This window comes from Bombus flavifrons, chromosome 8 (genome assembly GCF_040668555.2).
Source record: "Bombus flavifrons isolate JBK064 chromosome 8, iyBomFlav1_principal, whole genome shotgun sequence".
NCBI classification, from domain to species: Eukaryota; Metazoa; Arthropoda; class Insecta; order Hymenoptera; family Apidae; genus Bombus; species Bombus flavifrons.
The window spans coordinates 12,784,565-12,804,048 of NC_138449.1; the positions used below are offsets into that span (position 1 = coordinate 12,784,565).

The 19,484-nt window shown below is 46.0% G+C and overlaps 3 protein-coding genes and 1 long non-coding RNA gene across 4 annotated transcripts in view; 2 read left to right on the forward strand and 2 right to left on the reverse strand.

Moving 5' to 3' along the window:
- Positions 1-9,361, reverse strand: Rhp (GTP-Rho-binding protein rhophilin). Its single transcript, XM_069118172.1, has 9 exons — positions 8,636-9,361; positions 2,655-2,732; positions 2,196-2,579; positions 1,954-2,052; positions 1,577-1,847; positions 1,298-1,492; positions 973-1,202; positions 752-904; positions 1-668 (listed from the first exon to the last, which is right to left on the reverse strand). The coding sequence occupies exons 1-9, from the start codon at positions 8,699-8,701 to the stop codon at positions 468-470; spliced, it is 1,677 nt and encodes a 558-aa protein (XP_068974273.1). The 5' UTR covers positions 8,702-9,361; the 3' UTR covers positions 1-467.
- tilB (touch insensitive larva B) lies at positions 2,763-4,715 on the forward strand. The gene is made up of 4 exons (XM_069118180.1): positions 2,763-3,216; positions 3,305-3,569; positions 3,649-3,998; positions 4,072-4,715. The coding sequence occupies exons 1-4, from the start codon at positions 2,888-2,890 to the stop codon at positions 4,496-4,498; spliced, it is 1,371 nt and encodes a 456-aa protein (XP_068974281.1). The 5' UTR covers positions 2,763-2,887; the 3' UTR covers positions 4,499-4,715.
- dia (diaphanous related formin 1) overlaps positions 4,914-19,484 on the reverse strand; it is a 16,863-nt gene continuing 2,292 nt past the window's right edge. Inside the window, exons 4-17 of the mRNA XM_069118198.1 lie at positions 18,019-18,201; positions 17,633-17,931; positions 16,608-16,917; positions 16,137-16,483; positions 15,664-15,952; positions 15,166-15,528; positions 14,950-15,092; positions 14,563-14,830; positions 14,216-14,455; positions 13,874-14,128; positions 13,559-13,723; positions 13,220-13,463; positions 11,014-11,095; positions 4,914-5,029 (exon numbers count right to left, since the gene is read on the reverse strand). Coding sequence (XP_068974299.1) covers positions 4,969-5,029; positions 11,014-11,095; positions 13,220-13,463; positions 13,559-13,723; positions 13,874-14,128; positions 14,216-14,455; positions 14,563-14,830; positions 14,950-15,092; positions 15,166-15,528; positions 15,664-15,952; positions 16,137-16,483; positions 16,608-16,917; positions 17,633-17,931; positions 18,019-18,201 — 3,249 coding nt within the window. The 3' untranslated portion in view covers positions 4,914-4,968. The remainder of the gene's footprint in view (positions 5,030-11,013; positions 11,096-13,219; positions 13,464-13,558; positions 13,724-13,873; positions 14,129-14,215; positions 14,456-14,562; positions 14,831-14,949; positions 15,093-15,165; positions 15,529-15,663; positions 15,953-16,136; positions 16,484-16,607; positions 16,918-17,632; positions 17,932-18,018; positions 18,202-19,484) is intronic.
- LOC138182398 (uncharacterized) overlaps positions 19,096-19,484 on the forward strand; it is an 8,037-nt gene continuing 7,648 nt past the window's right edge. Inside the window, exon 1 of the long non-coding RNA XR_011173777.1 lies at positions 19,096-19,448. This is a non-coding gene — a long non-coding RNA (uncharacterized LOC138182398). The remainder of the gene's footprint in view (positions 19,449-19,484) is intronic.

Sequence of the window (19,484 nt, forward strand, 5' to 3'; positions counted from 1 at the left end):
TAACTCGTGAACAAAATATAATTGGTGTATAACGTATGCTTACATTTTTGTTTCGCTCCATACGTTTCTCATCGATCGTCACTGTACGTTATACGATCATGTATAATATACGATCAATGTACGATGTACAATATACGATCATATTCGTTTATCGAAGAACATCCAAGTTCTGTTGAATTGCCCTTTTATTTTACCCCTGTACTTCAGAATCCATCGATATAACGTACTTTAATACACGAAACATTACGAGTTTCGCGTTCATACGCCAAAACTTTTGCGCGTACGCGTAAGTACATACTCGATAGATAAAATATTACACAGAATCGTTGAGAAAAGTGCAAACGTTGCAACGAGATAGCGCGATCCTGCAATTCGGAGGGCTACCAGCCAATGTTGAACCTGGAAACATCTGATAAACGTTTCGACGAAAACTCCAATTGCAACAACCGCGTAAAACATCCAAAGAGTCATCTGAGGATTACATTGTCGAACGTCAGGTCCCTACTGTCGCGCTGCGTGACCGACTTTTTAAACGGATTCCACGGTAGTTTCTTAGCTACGTGGGCGGTGGTAACGGAACCGGCAGGACTCGGTTGACCCGAGGAAATGCCGGAAGAGCTGCTTGCCGAAACGCTTCCCTTGTCCTGCTGGTTAACCTTACCCGGTTTCTAGAAACGGTAGCACAAGTCTCTGATTATTATCGTAGGCCGTTTCCGTAGGTCAACGTCGATAAGACCACGTTTGCGTTTACCTTTAAATAATTTCTGTCCATCGGCGTAACCAGTTTTAAGTTTATAAAATCACCGGATTGCTTAATCAGCCGAACCACTTGTTCGTGGGACGACCACTTGACATCTTTGTCACCGATTCCTACTATAAAATCGCCTTCCTTCATGCCACCCAACTGAAGAAACAAAACCGCCCGTTATAACAAGTATAAATATTTCTTGCGAGACTCGTATTTATACGTACGTCGGCCAACGAATTGTGATCGACCGCAGCTATTATTACAGGAGCATCACCCCGTACACTGAAGCCGAACCCTTCGCCGTCGGGTCCTCGTTGAAGCTGTATCAATCGTGGCGCGGTCCAATGTCTTTTAGCCGAAAATATAGCGACCGGACCCAACGATCTGAAAAGATCTTCCACTCCGTGCTGTCCGAAATCCGGATGGGTGATGCTCAATTGGAACTTGGTGGATGCTACGTCCGGGAAAACGATACGCAGTTTCATCACAGACACCGGCCCATCGAAAATCTAAGGTCTAAGAATAGATGAAAGAACCCGTGCGTGTTACCTATGATATCCGGAGGATCCAACAATCCTCGAAAGTCATCCTCGTCCCCGATGCCATTGTAATCCTCTACCGTCGATTCTTGTACTCTCTTCAAAACTTTGGCAAGCGCCTGTTTCGCTTTCAAGTCTCTGCACATTCTTTGCAGCCTCTGACTTTCCTCGTGCAGGACCAAAGCTTCCCTGAGATGCGCTTTCGCTGAAATAGCGAAACAGCGAAAGAGGTAAAATACGGACGGAACAGAAATCGAGATCTCGGATCGGGTAACGATCGCCTACGCACCCAGTAGCTTCCTTTCGTTATCGTCCCGTGGCACGATCACGTCGAGCTGCGTCTTTCCGTCGCTCCTTTGCACGTGTTCGAGCGCGAGTTTAGTTTCAGCTCGCCATTCGGTAATCGCTCTATCGAACAATCCAAGTGCGAGGTGCTTGTGCGCGAGAGCCAGGTGGTGTTCCCGTTTTACCAAGATCAACGATATCCAGGTTTCCGGTACGTAGTCGCGGACCGGTTCGCGCGAAATCAACCCGTGGACATCGCTGTAGACGGCCGCAACCTAGGCAATCGACGATCGTACGCCATTTGGTAAAATGGTTCGCGGGATCTAAGCGAAATATGGGCGTATTAGATTTACGCGTACGTAAAATTTTGTCGGCCGCTACCTGTGACGCTTCTTGCGCTAGGTCCAACGAAACGTCGATGTTCCTCCCGTCCTTCGATTGAAGTTCCAATTTCTCGAACAAACATTCCCTCGCCTGAGCCTGAAACGAGAGAAGAACGAGACGAGCGTCAGACCGTGCTCCAACCGTGTTTCCCCACCCGGACACGCCGCTCTCCTTCGATCGTAATCGTTCGGTTTGCGGCGAATTCGAAGCGCGTGCTACGGCTACGAACGCGTCGTTACCAGCATCAGTTGAACGAGCATCTCGAGCATGTCCGGCCCAAGATCCATACTCGGTGCGTTGGTAAAGTTTTCGTGTATGTAACGAAAGGTACCGGCGGCTCGCAGGAACGCGTCGATCGCCTGGTCCAAGCCTCGCGTGGACAGACGATCCTGCTTCGCAGCCAATTGAGTGTACAGAGCGGCTGCGTTGAACAAAATCGAAGCCTTCTCGAACGCGACGGTTCGTTGGCAACTGGGAACCCCTGTCAACGAGTCGAACCACTCGAAATAGATGCCCAGACTTCGATCGGGAGGGAAGAATCTTCGCTCGACGAAGTACAGTTGATTGTAGTAGCGTAACAACAACGCGATGCCTGCCGCGTCCCTGGTCGGCGTCCGCGTCGCCTTCAAACAACAGCAAGAAAATCTGATTATCTTCGACCGTTGCATCGTAATCGTACGATCTTGCTCGTAACTCACCTGTCTGGTTTCCATCAGATCCGCGATCGCCTCCTCGTAATTCGTTCCGTCTTCGCTATAGTGTTCGAGGATAAAGTCCTGCGCGCAACATTCAAACGGCAGTTGAATAAAACAGTGAAAGAGTGAAAGAGAGAAAGGGAGAAAGACAGGAAGAGACAATCGAGCGCGTTACATCGATACGCGCCGCTTAGCGACCGCGTCCAAGAGTTTGCGTCGGCGGATCCGCGCGCAAAATGTCGAGAATCACGCTCGATTTATTACGAAAGCGTTCGGAGCACAACGAGGGCGAGATTTCAACGCTCGAGGAGATCGCGTTGCATCAAGAAAACATCGAGAAGATCGAACTGATCGACAGAACGTGCAAGCATTTGAAGATTCTCTTGCTTCAGAACAATCTGATATCGAAGATCGAGAATTTGAGCAAGTTGAAAAGGTTAGAGTACTTGAATTTAGCGCTGAACAACATAGAGACGATCGAAAATTTGCAAGGGCTCGAGAGCTTGAAAAAGTTGGATCTAACGGTGAACTTTATCGGTGACCTTCGTGGCATCAAAACGTTAAGGTACATTTATTATACATATTCGTTATACATATAGCCGTTCAATCAGCGAAATTGTTACGTCGATCGTTACGTGTGCAACGTGTCACAGGTACAACGAACACTTGGAGCAGCTGTTCTTGATGGGAAATCCGTGCGCGGATTACGAAGGGTACAGGGAATACGCTATCGCGACTCTAACGCGATTGAACGAGCTAGATGGCACGCCAATCGACAGATCCGAACGGATAAGAGCGTTGCAACGTTACGCCGAGACCGAAGGGGAGATCGTACGAAGTTGCGCGAGATACAAGAAAATACGGGAAGCGGAATTACACGATTATCGCGAACAAACTGCCAAGTCACGAGCAGATCGAGTAAGCGAGTTTTCCTTTTCGCGCTCTGCCAAGAATTCTTTGGCCAAGAATTTGATCGCGTTACGTCTATTATCCGTAGAAAGTCGTGGACGCGGAGGAACATCGCCACGAGGAAGAGAAGAAGGAGCGAGCGGATAAAGAAGTAAACGAGGAGGAGGAGGAGGAGGAGGAGGAAGAGGATGAATCGTTTTGGAATCGAACCAGTCGTCACACGCCGGAGGAACGCGTCGCCATTGCGGAACGGTTTATGCGAAAAGAAAAGCGAAGAAACCGGGAGAAAGATCGGAGCGTCGAACCGCGAACTACCTACAGGTTGAAGCTGTTCGATCCACAGGGTAAACCGTACAACATGAATCAGCCGAAAGTGCCGTTTAAATTGGACGAGGAGCAGTACAGCGATCGCATCGTCTTGGAAGTGGCTCTGTACAAGTAGGTATCCGAGATTGGACGAGGCGATCGATCAGCGGACTCGACCCGAATACGAGATCGGCTATGATTTCAGATATTTAGACACTTGCCACGTTGACGCGGACGTGCATCCTGAGTACGTGCGCGTCACGATCAAGGGAAAGATACTGCAGCTGACCCTGCCATGCGAAGTATCGGTGAAGGATAGCACGGCTCGAAGAAACACGACGAACGGCAGATTAGTGGTAACGATGCCGCGCTTGAATCCGTTACCTACGATTCTTCCTTTGTATAAGCAGGCGATCAAAGAAGAACCCGACCGACGTAGAACGACGATCGAACGGCGATCGACGACAAGCGTACGCGAGTACTTGGAGATAGGTCCGTCGCGAGCGAGCGACTTGGACTTTTCGAGAATCGCCGCTGAGCCGTTGGTCGACGGGCAAAAGGAAAATCGTTGGAAGCCGAAAGACGAAAAAGTTTGCAGCGACGACGATTCGGAAGTACCGCCGCTCGAATGAAAGGCAGTTCTCGTGTTAGGCGGCGCTCACCTTGAACGGATCCCGAAAATCGATATCTTTGGTTTCCTTCAGTCCCAACGGTATCATCGGCATTGCCGGTTCCTCGCTAAAGGCAGAAAAACACACAGAGTCAGGCTAGTTGCTTAGAGCGACGTCTTAGGTTCTTACGTTTGACGTTGAAATCGCACGGAGAACGATAATCTCACCGACCTGTCGACATTCTGATAAAGTTCCACCGAGCTGTTCAACTCGGCAAGCTGTTCCTTTAGCAACTGCAAGTTCGAATTGACGAAACTCAATTCCAGCGCAACGGTCTCTCGCAGCTTCCTGTTGGTCGTGGCCCTGAAACGTAAAACGTACACGTGAGTGTGAGCGGCGCGCATTCTACGAGTCGTACAAGGAGAAAGGCAGTTACTTGAAGAGGTTTTCGGCGCCGGCTCGCAACCGAAGCTCCTTGTTGATCTCCTGATTCAGTTTGCTTCGTTTGTTCTGCAATTTTCCTCGGCAAGTGGCCACCCTAGGATCGGAGCCCTGCACAGCCAGTTGAACGTGCCGGTTACCAATCGTGACGCGAGAGTTGGCTCGAGTCGAAACTGCCTGCCAAGATCGTCGCTTATACGATATCGCGCGATACCATCGCGAAAAGACGAGCGACCAAAGTCCTATCGACAGGAGAGCTCAAGCTCGACCGAGTTCGGTGCGAAAGAGACTCGGGGCCTCGATTAGAGGCAATCGCGAGCTGTAAACGTGCGATCGATTCCCAAACAAAAGAACGTGATTCGAATATATTTCTCACCCCCAGGCTCTTTTTCGTCGAGGATTCTCGCAATATTTCTACGTCCTCCGACCGACAGGAACAACCTTTTCCTATTCGTAAATATCGCGACGACGCATTCCCGCAGTCCGTCCTCTTCTCTCGTTCGTCCAACGAAGTCGGCCGGGATGCGCGATTCTTCGACAGAGCCGCGTAACAAGTCCACTTCAACATAGTACTCGTTCTCGCAGCCACATTGTTCGTCTCGATCGCTATTCCATGGCCGTTCAATGCTGCGAATACAGAGAGGAAATCGAACGCGTTCGCCTTTCGTCTAACCTCTCTTTCGATTTCGTTACTCGTCGAATGCGATGCACGGACTCGGCGGCGGCAGAATCGACGCACAACGCGATCATAAAGGCGATCCAACGTGACTCTTCCTACCCTTTTCGCGTTACTCTCTACGATGTGATTCTTTCATACCATCCTTGATGATCGAATCGCGTGCGTCACGTCGTGAAACTCGGCGCGAGTCACGATCGCCAATGAATTTCGATGCTTGTCGCAGGAATCGTGATCGAGAATCTGGTCCGTCGAACGAGAACTAGAAGGAGACAGGAACGCGTTTTGCGATGAAAAAGTTCTCTGGTTTATCTCGCGCGGTACATCGCATCCCGAGGCTTCGGCCGACTCCGCGGAGCCATTCGATTCTCGGTGAAAGGAAAGAAACTGTTTACGAATTATGGTGGGGAGGAGGATAACGTTCGCTCTACGTATCTTGCCGGGTGCGGCTGCTACGTAGCACCGTAATTTTAAGGTCGACGCGCTTCGTGCTCGATTACCGATTTTCCTCGCGGTTCCACCGCTCCGTCGAATCGACCGTCTTCTTCTCGAATACCGCGCGTCGATTACCACTCACCGCGCTCTACCGATCGCCGGTCGGTCATTTATCGCATGAAATCGGCCGGAAGCCGGAATCGAGCTGCGCGATCAACGAGAAGTAGCAAAGAGGAAAACGGTCCAAGGCCTTACCGTCGTGACCATCGGTCGCCTATCGTGTTCCATCTCCGCGCGCGATAACATCGAAGAGAACGAGTTTGACGCGAAGATGCGGGACGCTAACGGGACCTATGCTCAACCTCCATTTGCTCGAATCCGATGTTGGAGAATGATTTGCCATCAAACTTGAAACCCGTTGGCGATATCGTTCCGGTTGCGTGGGGCGATACGGCCGATGGTGGCGGACAAGGAAACGCGAAGGGAGGCGAACGTAACGTTCTTGTCCGCAGCGGTGCTAGATCTCGCGTTACGCGTTCCACCTTCCACGTTACAGGTTACGCGTGGTGCATCGCCGCTCGAGTTCACCGGACCAGGCACGCTCTACCGGATTCGAGGCACGCTGTTTACGCTCGCGTTCAAACAGGAAATGCAGCCTTCGCCTGCTGCCCCTCGCCTTGCGACCCTCTTCCTCCTTTTCCTCTTTACTCTCCTGTCGTTTTAACCGTTTCCCTAGATCACGAATTTCTCTCAACGACGACGAAACCAACGATTTCGATTTACCTGTAACCTTAAATCCGGAAGAATCAGCATTGTTCCCCGAGTTTCTGGGTACACTATCGAAAATATTCGAGTATTCGGCTAATTTCCTGCTCTCCCGTCCTTGGAACGAGCACTATTTAATACCAACAAGTGGAAGCCACTGCTAACAGGTAGATCGCGAAAATCAAGTTCCCTCCAGACGAGGAACGATTCAAAATAATCGACCTCTCTCGATCGCGCACACGTCGAACAACGATAAATCCGTGTCTCTCGGTTCCATAGCCAGTTGAGTAGTAGAAACACCTAGTATGTGTAAGCCAACGCGAAATATATCGATCGTGTTTCTTCACATTCCACTCGCGTATACAAATCGCGTTCGAAACGATAGACGGAACGTTACAGAGGTAGACGCGTTCGATGTTTCCGCGATGCGTTTCTTTTCTATGGGAAAGCGGAATTCCCAGGGCCGACGAACGGTGTTACCCTTGTGAAAAGGAGGGAGAATGAAACGAAGTTTCAGTGAGAGGGGATATAGACGAGTGAGAGCAGGAAAGAAGAGAAGATCGTCCGAGAAGATTTACAGATCACCGTTGACTCGCATCGATCGAAGCGCACGGAATAGCGTGCGCGCGCGCCCAACACAGTCCGCTGATTTCTCACCTTCCGTGGTCTATTCCAGTTGACGACCGATCGGGCCCCTTTACTCCTTCGGCAAATGTCGCTTCGACTCGTCACAGTCCGCTCCCTTTCGGGTACCCTCGGACTGTTTCGTTTTCTAGTCCCATACTCCACCACGAATACTTGCAATAATTCGGATTCGCGCGCGCACGCCGATCTTCGTAGCCACGCTAGACGAGTTTTCGATCGATTCGCGTCGAGCAATCGCGTATCTCGCGCTTTCGTACGCGTGGAACGCCATTTTTCGGTTGTCACTGCTTCGCGTAATCTTCCACTCGAGATCGTTTACTTTACTTCCGAGTTCCTTCTCCGTACGGCGAATATTCATACCAAATCGTTATGCCTCGGATACATTTTCGATGCGAGCTATCATAGAGGATGGTTGATAATTATGTAACTGATTACGCGATGCGTTGTTCGACAAGTACGATTTGTTCAAACATTTTCACCTTAAGTCATGCAAATTTCGATCATGTACTTTTTCAGGCAGTTGATCACGGTGGATAATCCTATCCAGGACCGATATTCTAACGTTTATCAATGGAGAAAGTCGAAATTCTATCTGTCACGTTTCACTTTCCGAATTATCCATCGTAGATCGGTGGAATGTTTGGCACTTTTTCGAAACGCCACCTGTAACCGTGACTTTTTTTATTCGTTGTTGCAGTTCTATCGCGTTTCGCACGTTTCACCGTCATATGTGGCGAGTGCGCGAGCTCCATATGTGTTGAATCACTCGATGAGACGCAGAAACACGAGTCGTCCAACGTTGTTCGATCAATGGCAGAAAGATGGCGTGCGATCGAACGAAGAAATCGTACGAGCGCGTTACGATCGATCGGCGAAAATACGTCGCGATAAAACCTAACAAGATTGAAGCTTGCATACTCGTGTACGTTCAGATAGGGGCGCATACTTTTTTCTTTTCACAGAATTTATTATCGCTGCGACTTACTAGTCGCCGTTCAGACAAGCTACGCGATGAATAAGACTAAGATTGCGACGCGTTCCCAACGCGACATTATATTGTGTAAACTCGCGCGTCTCGGTTTGGTTGACGCAAACAACAACAAAGGTAATGTATGACGTATGACGCACGAAGTATGACGCATAACTTAAAGCCGTAAAATGAAAAATTCGTTTACTGGACTTGTCACGATACTCACCCTAACGAAACGTGGCTTATGAATATCGTCTTCGACGATATCTCCCGATACGATAGGTATGTTCATTGTATTCTATCTAGCGCGCATTTGCATTCTATCGAGCGCGCAACACGTTTCACCTTCGGAAAGCGAGAACACGATATTCAAGATAGAATAGAACGTTTTGTTCACGATGTCAATGTTTCCTTTTCCTGTATCCTTGGATCGAGATGTTCATAATCGTAATCGTGAGGTGTTCGTAAAGGAACAATTGGCTCGCGCGATCGAACAGAGATATGGATCGATTCGGTGGAAAAGCAAGTATCCAGACTGCAGCGTCGATCGATCGTCCTCTAGTCGATATTCGAGGTTGCACAGTCCGCTGAACGACGCGATTCGTGCGGAAACCGAGTACCCGCTTTCCTTCTCGGTAACGAGACTAGACGAAACCGCAGCACGAGCCATCGGTTAAAGATATTTCGAGGTTGAAAATGTCGTGGTCTTGGTCACTCGCGATCACGTGCTCGCGTGCCACAGTTCTCGAACACGTTTCAACGTGAACGCAGCCGCGTTTTGACGTACCGAACACGACTGCGAGACTAGTCGAGAAATACTATTTGCCGACGCGAACGCGATCGATGCACTGTCGAGAACGTTGAAACGATAGAAACACGTCATTTGCTTGTGTCCCAAGTTGCCGTCCGTTGTTGCCTCCGTACTACACTCGTTCATCCAACACACGCGTGTACTCACAAAGGCATAGGGTCCTCTGATCGCACGAATACGCGAGACCTCGCCTGCTCGCAGATGGATTCAACCGTTCTCCCGCAGGTGTGCACGCGAGTATGGGTGTAATGACGCGGCCAACACTATCGCTAGTATATGCGTGTGCGCACGAAATACCCCATCGGTGTAGCTGTTATGTCGTAGGGCTTCTTTCTTTCTCTCTCTTGTTCGTTTCTCGAGCGACGATCGAAAGGCCGCAGAGCAGCAAACTCTATTCGATAATTTCGATGCGATCTCTGCTATTTCGTTTACTCGAACCACCGCCGTCCATGCAATTGTAAGAAATTCGCGAGAGATTCTTTTTGAAAGGATCGCGACCGGTTACGCCAATGCTTCCGTAGCTGCTATATATACCCGCGACACACTTTGCGATACCGATCGTCGCTCAAACACAAACCATGTTTTCGCGATTCATCCATTTAGTTATCGAGTACCACTCCCTTCAGTCAAAGGTGTTTCTATGTATCGTAGTAGTATAAGTAAAGAAAACACGCTACGTTCGATTGTATTGATCGCAATGTATTGATACTATCTAAATTCACATATTCACAATATAGGTACAAATTTCTGTTGGATCCGACGTCAGTACATACAGTATAAACAATCGTCGAATTCGAGATTCGAAAAATAAATTGGTCTTCGGTTACGTTAACGTACCATTCGCATCCATGGCCTAAAATATGTTGAAATTTTTACAGATTGTTTCACGTTCGAACGTTTTGCGCAAAAGTGCGCAACATCGTCACACGATTCTCTTTTCCCTCGACGTTTCCATCGATTTGGCACGGTTTTCAAAGGTTTCGCGTCGAGTCAACGAGTCGATTATCGCTACGCCCGTGTTCACGCGATTGAACGAGGCCGATCCATCACCGTGCTCGAGGGATCAGCCGTCTTTGGATAAAAGTTAAGAAAAACACTTGCTGTACGCGAATGTACGTATATGCATATTTACATCGTATATTACTTTGCAATTGTAAAACGCGAACTTTATGGCTAGTAACCAATTTAAAAATAGATCGATCGATAAATCGAAAATCTGGTAGAAAATTCGGTGAAACTACTTTTCACATGTATTACGTTTATCGGCGCATCGGAGTAGCATTCAACGTCATATTGTATATATTATTATACCTACGAAACAATCTCTTGAGACATATCAAATAGAGCAATAGGAAGACTGCTAAATTAATTGTAACTCGTAAAAATCGAAGCTCGTTCTTCCTCTGTAAACCGATACCGAAGAGTCGCGAGGCTTCCCGAGTTTGTCTTTCTTTCTCTCTTTCTTTCCCCGCTTCATCGTTTACCGATAAAACAAACATTCGATCCATCACAGTTTTGAGTTTAGGACGGAAACAGGATATTCCATGGATTATGCCGAGCTTAACAGTTCTCTGCAACAACGATCATTAGGCAAGGTATTATTTCGAAAGTAAATCTCTCTATCTGTCTATCTCTGCCGATTTTATTTTTGTCGCGATCTCTTCTCGCAATTTACGAACGTATCGTACGCGATAATCGTTTTCGAATATCGTGATATCGATACGCGTATAAGTACCACATCGTCGCGAAAAGATCCAAATACGTATACGCTTAATACGTGTCTAAATACTTACGTCGAAAGTTCCCTTCCCAGTAAACCAGTCCCGACTAATCCTGTACGCGATCGACTTCTATTAAGTTGAGCTCTTCTCTCTGCTGTAAAAAAGAAACATTTACGTCGTTTGTATCCGTCTGTTGTACACTTGTACGTGCTATATTAACTCGATCGGTTTGCGTTACGAACGATCTACATTGTAATCCTTTCTCACACAGCTACCTAAACTTAGCTGGCTAAATTAACTACTGTTTTAGCGAAAATAGTTTAAATACTGATCGATAGTACAAAAAATTTCCTTTATTTATTTGAAAATTACGATATTTACAACGAATGCGATTACAAGTGATCGATGTAGGCGCGCGAGTATATATTCGACGTTCGTCTCCGTATCTAGATCACAGAATGTTGTACAGTCGATAAGTTTTCGTTCCTAAAAATTAACGTTAAATCGTATTTTACGTGTTTCTTTCTTCTTCTCTTTTTTCCCGCTTTCGATAGACTGGCAAAGTTTCCGTCCTCGATTAGTCGTCGAGCTAATGCGATTTTTTCAAAAATGAGACCAGCGAGTAAAAATGAGTAATAAGAAGTCAAAGATGAAAAATGGATAAAGGAAAGCAAGCATGCGTCTGAAACGGCCAAACGCCATCCAATGACATAAAATTGAAATTTCGTAAAAAAAAAAAAAAAAAGAAAGAAAGAAAGAACTGAAAAGTAACTAAAGAAAAAAAAAAAAAGATGAAAGAAGCGATGAGGCGAGATTCAGTCTTGTCTTGTGGTAAAAAGTACAGGAAAGTAAAGCATCATATCCTGAAACCGTCGTAGTCGTGTAACGTGTCATGTTGGAAAGAATCACGATAACATCTACGATAACGATACAGACGTTCGACGTACCGTCTACCAAAATTTCCAAGCCCGTTTCTGACGTTTCCTTTTCATTAGAACGGTTTGTTTCTCTTTGGTTGTAATCGATGGTATATCATCGCATTCTCGTTTGATCGGTGATTTGATCGATATCGCGTCCTTATTGCATACGGACGTCGAACAAAATTCTACCGCGTTATTCCTGAATCCTAATCGGTGAAAGATATCGAGGTTGTTGTTCATTCGAGACTCGAGAATGGTGTCGGTCATTTGGACAGCGAGTTTGTCCGATTCGGTTGTTTTCATGCTTGTATTCGCGATTTCAGGTTGAACTAAACGTTTCAAAACTGCGAAATCTCCGTTCGAATACTGTATGTTGCACAGATTGTTTTCATTCTCGTCTTTCCAATGAGCGTTATTGTTGCCGAAATTTTTCGTTCGAATCAACTTTAACGGAGAGGAGATCGTTTTGCCGATTCTCATCGCGATATCACCCATGGATCGCGATATTCTGGTCGACGCAGTGTCGGAAGTGGTATCGGAAGCACGGCAAATGGAATAATTTTCGATCAGCGAAGCGCTTTCGCTGCTTGGGCTGCCTAAATAACCAAACGATTTTGTTTCACCGACGGTCGCCGACCTCCTCGCATGCTTCGTTCTACGACTTTGAACGGCACGACGCACGATACTGTTTCTCTTATGTTTCTTACTTACTATAACGCGTCGTCTTCTCACCGGGCTAACTTTTAAAGCTTCGCCTACTAAAACCGTCTGGTACAAAACACAAGGTGAAAGTTGCAAGCTCGAACACGGCGACGGATCGTTCGATGCTAGAGATTCGACGTGCGTCGGTGTGCGCTTCTTCAGTTCGTCTATTACGAGTCCATATGACGAGGCCGACGATAAAGTAGCAGCGGTCACGATACTACATTGAACAGAATTGCTGGATGAATTTGAGGTTTTATCGAAATTTCGAGATCTTCTTATAGAAATCTCTCTTCTCGGAGTTTCTTCGATCATCGTTCGATCGACGCGTGCTCTCTTGCATTCGATTTCGGCTTGTCTGCTTTTCTGAAACGAACTGACTCTAGACAGAAAACTCTCTCGCTTCGGCGCTCTCGATGCCTGATCGAGCAACAAACGCTTATAGAGATGTTGATTCTCTTCCGGTGTCGTATACTTTTCGAAATCGGAACTTGCCGAGCTCGTGACTGCACCACGAGGAAGAGACGGGGCGACGATTTTATTTCGATTTCGAAGCATGCGCCGCTCGGCTTCTCCCGATTCGTACAATTTAGCCAGCAACAACTTCTCCTTCTTCGTAGATTTCGTCGTAGCATATGCAGCCCTATAGAACTTACCACCAGCGGCGCGTACTTGACGTTTTCGTCGTTGATCCGGCCGACTGAACGCGGAACCAGTTTGAAGAGCCTCCATTAAGCTGTCCATGACACCTTCCTGCGTTTCGTGGGCGTTCATGTCAACCAGTGCTCGTTTCCGCGCAGCCCGTGCCGCTTTCTCCGCTTCTGCTTTTTCTCGTGCCTCTCTCGCTCGTCTTTGCTTCTCTTCTCCCTCTCGTAGTTTTATTATTTCCTTCTGAGCATGCTATAAGAAAAAAGGAAGAATAGAAAAAAGAAAAAAAAAAAAGAAGAAAGCGTATCGAAACAAACAGTCCAATTCTTCTTGATTTCTTCGCTTACCATAAAATCGTCTTTAAACGTTTTTATATCCCCAAAAAATTCTTCGATCGTGTACTTTTGCTTGTCGAAAGAAAAAAATTCCGAAATTTCGGTGTACAAACTGTCCATATGTTTAAACATATTTTGAAGAACTTCGTAAGATTCACGGGCTTTCTTTGCAAAAGGCTGCGAGTCGATTACACGATAATTAAGGAAGATCGATATATACGAATACAATGCTTATTTGATCAACGACAATTTGATTATCGATCAAACCACTAAAAATAACGTTCGTAACGTTTGAAAGCGGGCAAAAAGAAATGCAAAAAAGGATACACCCATAACATGCAGGAACAAATCGTCATTCGATTGTGGGATTTTGGCATTCGATAAATCTTGTTCAAGATTTCGAATATTGGAATCCATCTGTCGCAATGTTCTCTGTACATTTTCTAAGGAAACACGACTAGCTCTGTCCACGTGTGCTAACTCTTCTGGGAAGCTCAGACACTCGGGGAATTGTCGCTCTATCGTGTCCACCAAATAGTGCATCAGAGTTTGTTTGTTGTCGACGTCCTTGGTGCTTGTTAGCTGAAAATCGAAATGAAAGATATGATATCGCGAACGATGGCGATCCATCTTGTGTTTACGGTCCAATGACAAAGCGTTACAACATACCTTGGTAAGAAAACTGATCTCGAATCCGAAGGCTTGGCCGTTTTTCGAGCCGGAATTCATGTAATTGCCAAGCAGCAGAATAAGTTCAAGAATTTTGGCAAATTTTTTGCTACCTTTTACTTCTTCGCAGGCTGCCGTCCCCGCTACTATGTCCGGCTTTACATCTTGCACCAGTTCTTCGTATCGTAGCATGAAACTCAACGATCTCAGTCTCGGCAACAATCTCTTGATCGTTGATATCTATAGTACACATCGATTCGAAAATGTTTCAATGATCTGAAACGTTCAAAGAATCTTCGCCTTCCGCATGAGCGGAAGGTCGGTTGAAATATTTCAACTGTACTCACGGTAATGCAAAATTGTTCGGCCTCTGTCAAATCGTCGTACTGATCTTTGTAGAGTTGTAGTTTCGACAGTTGGTCCGGTGGTGGTAAATACTGTATCAGCCCTTGAAGTATATTGTCCGAGATAACGGGTCCTTCGCACTTAAGTAAACATGACTTGACCTCTTCGTACGACGTGTGTTTTAAAGTACCATTAAGCAGTATAAGAATATTTTGTGCAGCTTTGCCATCCAGGACTTTAAGGTCTTTAACTTTCTTCGACGGAGCTGATCTGCGCAACCAGGAGGAAAGATAACCATTACGTTAGCAAGATTCTTTGTGTTTCACATTTTAACAACAACGGATAATCGTTATTAGATTGAGAGAATGATTGGAACGCTGTCAAATTACTTGTCCACGACATCGTCGATTTTCTTCCCGCTCGGTTTCGATGCGAACTTTTGAACTAAGCCGTCTAATATTTCGGGCCTGGCCAACTTATCCTCTTGCACTTTAGTCCAAAACGATTTTTCGGTAAGTTTATGAGGCATGATCTACGGCACGTGTTGCATCACAATAGTTTTCTAATTAGAAGAAAAAGGAAAGTCGTATCTGATAGATATTCACCGCTTTCCAGTTTGCTCTCTTCAACGGTGCGTCAACTTCCCACTTTTTCTTCGGTTTCAGTCCTAAAGGTAGCGATTGTGGAGCAGCGTTCAAGCCTGGAATGAACCCAGGCATCATCGGTGGAGGTACCGGACCGAATCCTGGCATCGGTGGAGGTGCCGGTCCCGATCCCGGCGCCATACCAGGCATAGGCGGTGGTGGAGGTCCCGCAAATCCGGGAAGAGGTGGCGGAGGTGGACGCGGCCCGCCGAAACCTGGTAGTGGTGGTGGCGGCGGCGGCGGTGGCATTCCCGATCCGGGTCCGCCCGCATTTGCAAGCGGAAGCGGTGGAGGTGGCGGTGGGTTAGCTATTCCTGGTGTGGACTTCGCAACATTCTGTGTGCGTGTATCGTAAATCAAAGGGGGCAGTTATTACTAATTGACGTAAATTACGAACGTAGATTACAAGCAGAAATCTGCGTTTACTCGGCTGAGCGAGTTTAACGACAAACTCACAGCGTTAACACCGGTCGATCTCGCTCCTCCTTGTTCCAGCTCCCTAATCTTGTTCTCCGCGTGTTGGAGTTTCGCCTCCGCTTCCTGCTTACTAGCTATGGCCTCTTCCAACTTTTGCGATACTTCGACCAATCGTCTTTCTTCCTCTGCCCGCGATTTCTCGACCAACGTATCAATCAACGGTTGAACGTCGATTTGAAAGCGCTTGGTCGCGCTAAAATCCGGATCACAGCCTGAACGATGCAACACTATTTGCGATACGCATTCTTCTATCAATTTATAGTAGGCCGGCCTGTTGGAGAAAAAAGAAAAGAAAAGGGAGGGAAAGGAAAGCAAAGGGAAGCAAAGCATAGGAAAGAAAAAGGATGGAAGGAAAACAAAATAGTAATAGTAACGATAATAGAAATAATAAAAAAAACGATATCGATGAGTAAATATAGTATAATAGCATGCAAAAGGTTGTAGCTCTTTCCTACCTCACCAGAGCATCGTCTCTGACGAATAAAAGATGTTGAAGTATCGACAAAAAATATGGTTCCGCGGATGTTTCCATCACCATATTTTTAATCACTTCGAAACAATCGTTTACATCGTCCAATTCCAATCGAACATGATCGAATCTTTGAACAAATTCTTCGTAATCTTCCTCCTTGTGATCGTTGAAAATTTTTAGATGTCTGGCCAGATCCTCGGATTCGTTCTTTTCCAACGTCTCTAAAATATCAGCCAAGCCGACCCGCATGATTTCATTTCGCAAATGCAATCTAAAGTCTAGTTCTTCGGCCGAAGAAATGATGGAATTGATAAGTTGAAGGCACTCCACCTATCGGAGGAACGTGTCATCGGATTACGAACCAAACGAGAACGAGAACGAGAAAGGAAGAAAAGAGCGAAGAAGCGAAAGAGTCGAGGATTAGTCGGAAAAGACAGGAAGAGAAGAAACGTACCCGTAAGTTCTCATTCTTCTTGTTCATCAGGCCCTGTACGATCGGTAAAAATCTTTCCCTTCCTTTGAATTCACCGTTCATGGTGATCGCGTCCAAGACTTTCTTGTGGCTGTCGCTGGAAATGAGACAAACCGCGCCAAGCAATTTCACAGCTTCGGACATGACCGATGGTTTGGTCGGCTCTAACGATCTGGCTACGATCGTGAGTGCTTCGTGATGAGCCAACATCTCCTTTATGCCGACGGTGTTATTCATAATAGCCTTTAAACATCGGATGCATTCGTACTGTATTCGCTCGTACCGGTTGTCACTGTCACAGAACATGGAAAGGCATCAGTGTAACGTCATCTGAATCTGTTACAGCGAACAAAATAAAAAATAAAAATATAGTTCCGATAAGCTACAGTCGAGCCAACTATTGGAAAAGAAATCGCGAAGGAATTGCATTAGTATCCATCATCGTGGAATATTCGAATAGACTAATTTCGACTAGCGCTATTGTACAGAGCATCGCATAGGCAGATCATCATGCAATTAAATACCGATTGTGAATTGATATTACACGTTTCCTAGTTTAACTCTAATTATCGAACCTTTAAAAAGTATACTTTCAAAATAAATAATAAGATAAATAATAAATAAAAAACTATATATTGAAAAGAGCCGGTTGTTGGCATAGAATGGATAGAATATCATCTAGAAGTTTATGTTACATACATATGTATACGTAGAAGGTGTATTATATGATTATACACGTATAGGATACGCACGCGCGTTATCATACATACTTAAACGTGCACCAACATTAATATCGAAAGCTAAAAATAAAAAAAAGGAGACGATGCAGAAAAATCTATCTTGCTAATAAAATTAAAGCAAATAGTATTTTTACATAAATTACCTATCGTAATATATGAAGGCACTGCAATAGAATAACACGAACATTAGAAATTCTTAGTCGGACAATATCGAATACCGATGCTATGACACAACGCAACGATGTTTTTTTTATCGGTAATACTTACTTCCGATAGCATTCGTTGAGCGTCGCTAAAACCTGTTTCAATCCTTTGGTACCGAATTCTTGAACCCAACTCAAAGGATTGTTCGTCAACGCTATTCTTAACGACTCGATGCAGTTGTAGATTTTGTTGACGCTCAAATCGGGTTGCGCCAAATACTGTATGTAATCCGCTGGTTTATCAAATTTTGATCTATTCTCCTGTATGCTACCTTTGTAATGCAAAACCAGCATCTCCCTCTTCTTTGTTTCCGATTGCTGTCTCAAGGGCTCTTTCTTCTCCTCGGTCAGATTCATGTTGGCCTGTTTTTCGCGAAAACTTGATCATCTCGAAAACCTCCACGCGTGTCCAGATAGCGGTCGTCAATTGAGAAATCGACCTCAACTCACCAACATCTCCTCGAATTTGTCGTTCACCGTCTCTTTGTCCATTCTTTCGATGATACAACGTTGTTGTTCAATTTCATTGAAATCGTCACCGGAATGGGGTCGTGGTATAGTGTTGTTTCCCGAACCACTTCTGACCCCACCTCCACGCCCGGACTTTTTTGGCCGGCCGAACCATGTGTCCAGCTGAAATAAAAAATTAAAAAGAGATAAAACGAAAAAAATATTCAAATGATCGCGTTCGTCACCGTTCTAATACGACCGGATGTTTTAACGCGGAAGCTTCGCACGCGCGTAGCATTTACACACGGCGCCGGCGTTACGTTTCAATTTCCAATCGTACATCATCGTTCAGCGAATTGACAGATAATTGTCCTTCGTCTCTTTATCAGTTTCTTCCTCGACAATAAACAGTTTCGCTTTTCAATATCGAGTCTTACCCAATCTGTGATCATCGGTCGATGTCTTCTCGTATACGGTAACGGTAACGATGCGCTAGAACCGCGCGACTCATCGGAGCTTCTCTCTCCGAATCAGATCTCTGACAGCTTCTACCACGTAAAAATTACCGATATCTCTTGCCACTTCTTACATCGATACTTTTCAAATTTTTCAATGTACGATCCAATCGAACACGACGTTATCGCGATATTACCACCATCTTTCTCAAAAAGATATCTTTCGCGATAAAGAGAACTTCACAAAGTTCGTGATATTCGCGATTATTCGTCGCACGAGGTTTGTTTTCACACAGCGGTAAATCGACAATGCGGGCGTATCTCTGGCTCGGATAGGCACTGAATCGTAGAGCGAAACGTATCCTCGAAGTAACCTCGCGAGCGGATGGTAAGATCGAGTTAACGGCATTAAGAAGAGCGAGTCATCGAACGGGTCGAAAGAAGGGAAGTTTGAGATCGCGTTAGTCAGAGTGGCGGATTGGAGAGACGCGCGTGCGTAGTCGGTGTGAGTCTACCCACGACCGGCCGAGTAGATCGTCGTCGTGTCATGTCGCGCATCGGTGTTTACACGTTCGCGCCTCTCGATGCGTTCACCGACGGATTCAGCGAACCAAAGGTTTCTTCAACCTTCCTGACGTTTATCGCAGCGCTACTTTCTCCGACAATTTCAGTCCCTTACGATCGTTCCAGCGCAGTTCCTTTCCTTTCCTCGTCTCGTCAGAGTTCTTTCTCTCGCTCTCTGATTCTTAACTTTCGTTCTTTCGCGTAAAATGGGTAAACGCGTAATTATTCCAATATCGATAGAATCGTATTCGTCAGCCCCTAAGAAGAACCGAGTGTTGACGATTCTCACGTTCGGTGTCTCCTACGTGATACTTCTCGTTGTACGTCATAACCGCGAATAGCTCAAGGTTGCGGCAGTTCGTATAAAAATGTGGTCTCAAAATGATGGAAGCGTCACTCGTGCCACAAAAGGTATTACGTTTCGATACGACTTTGCTTTCAAGACCC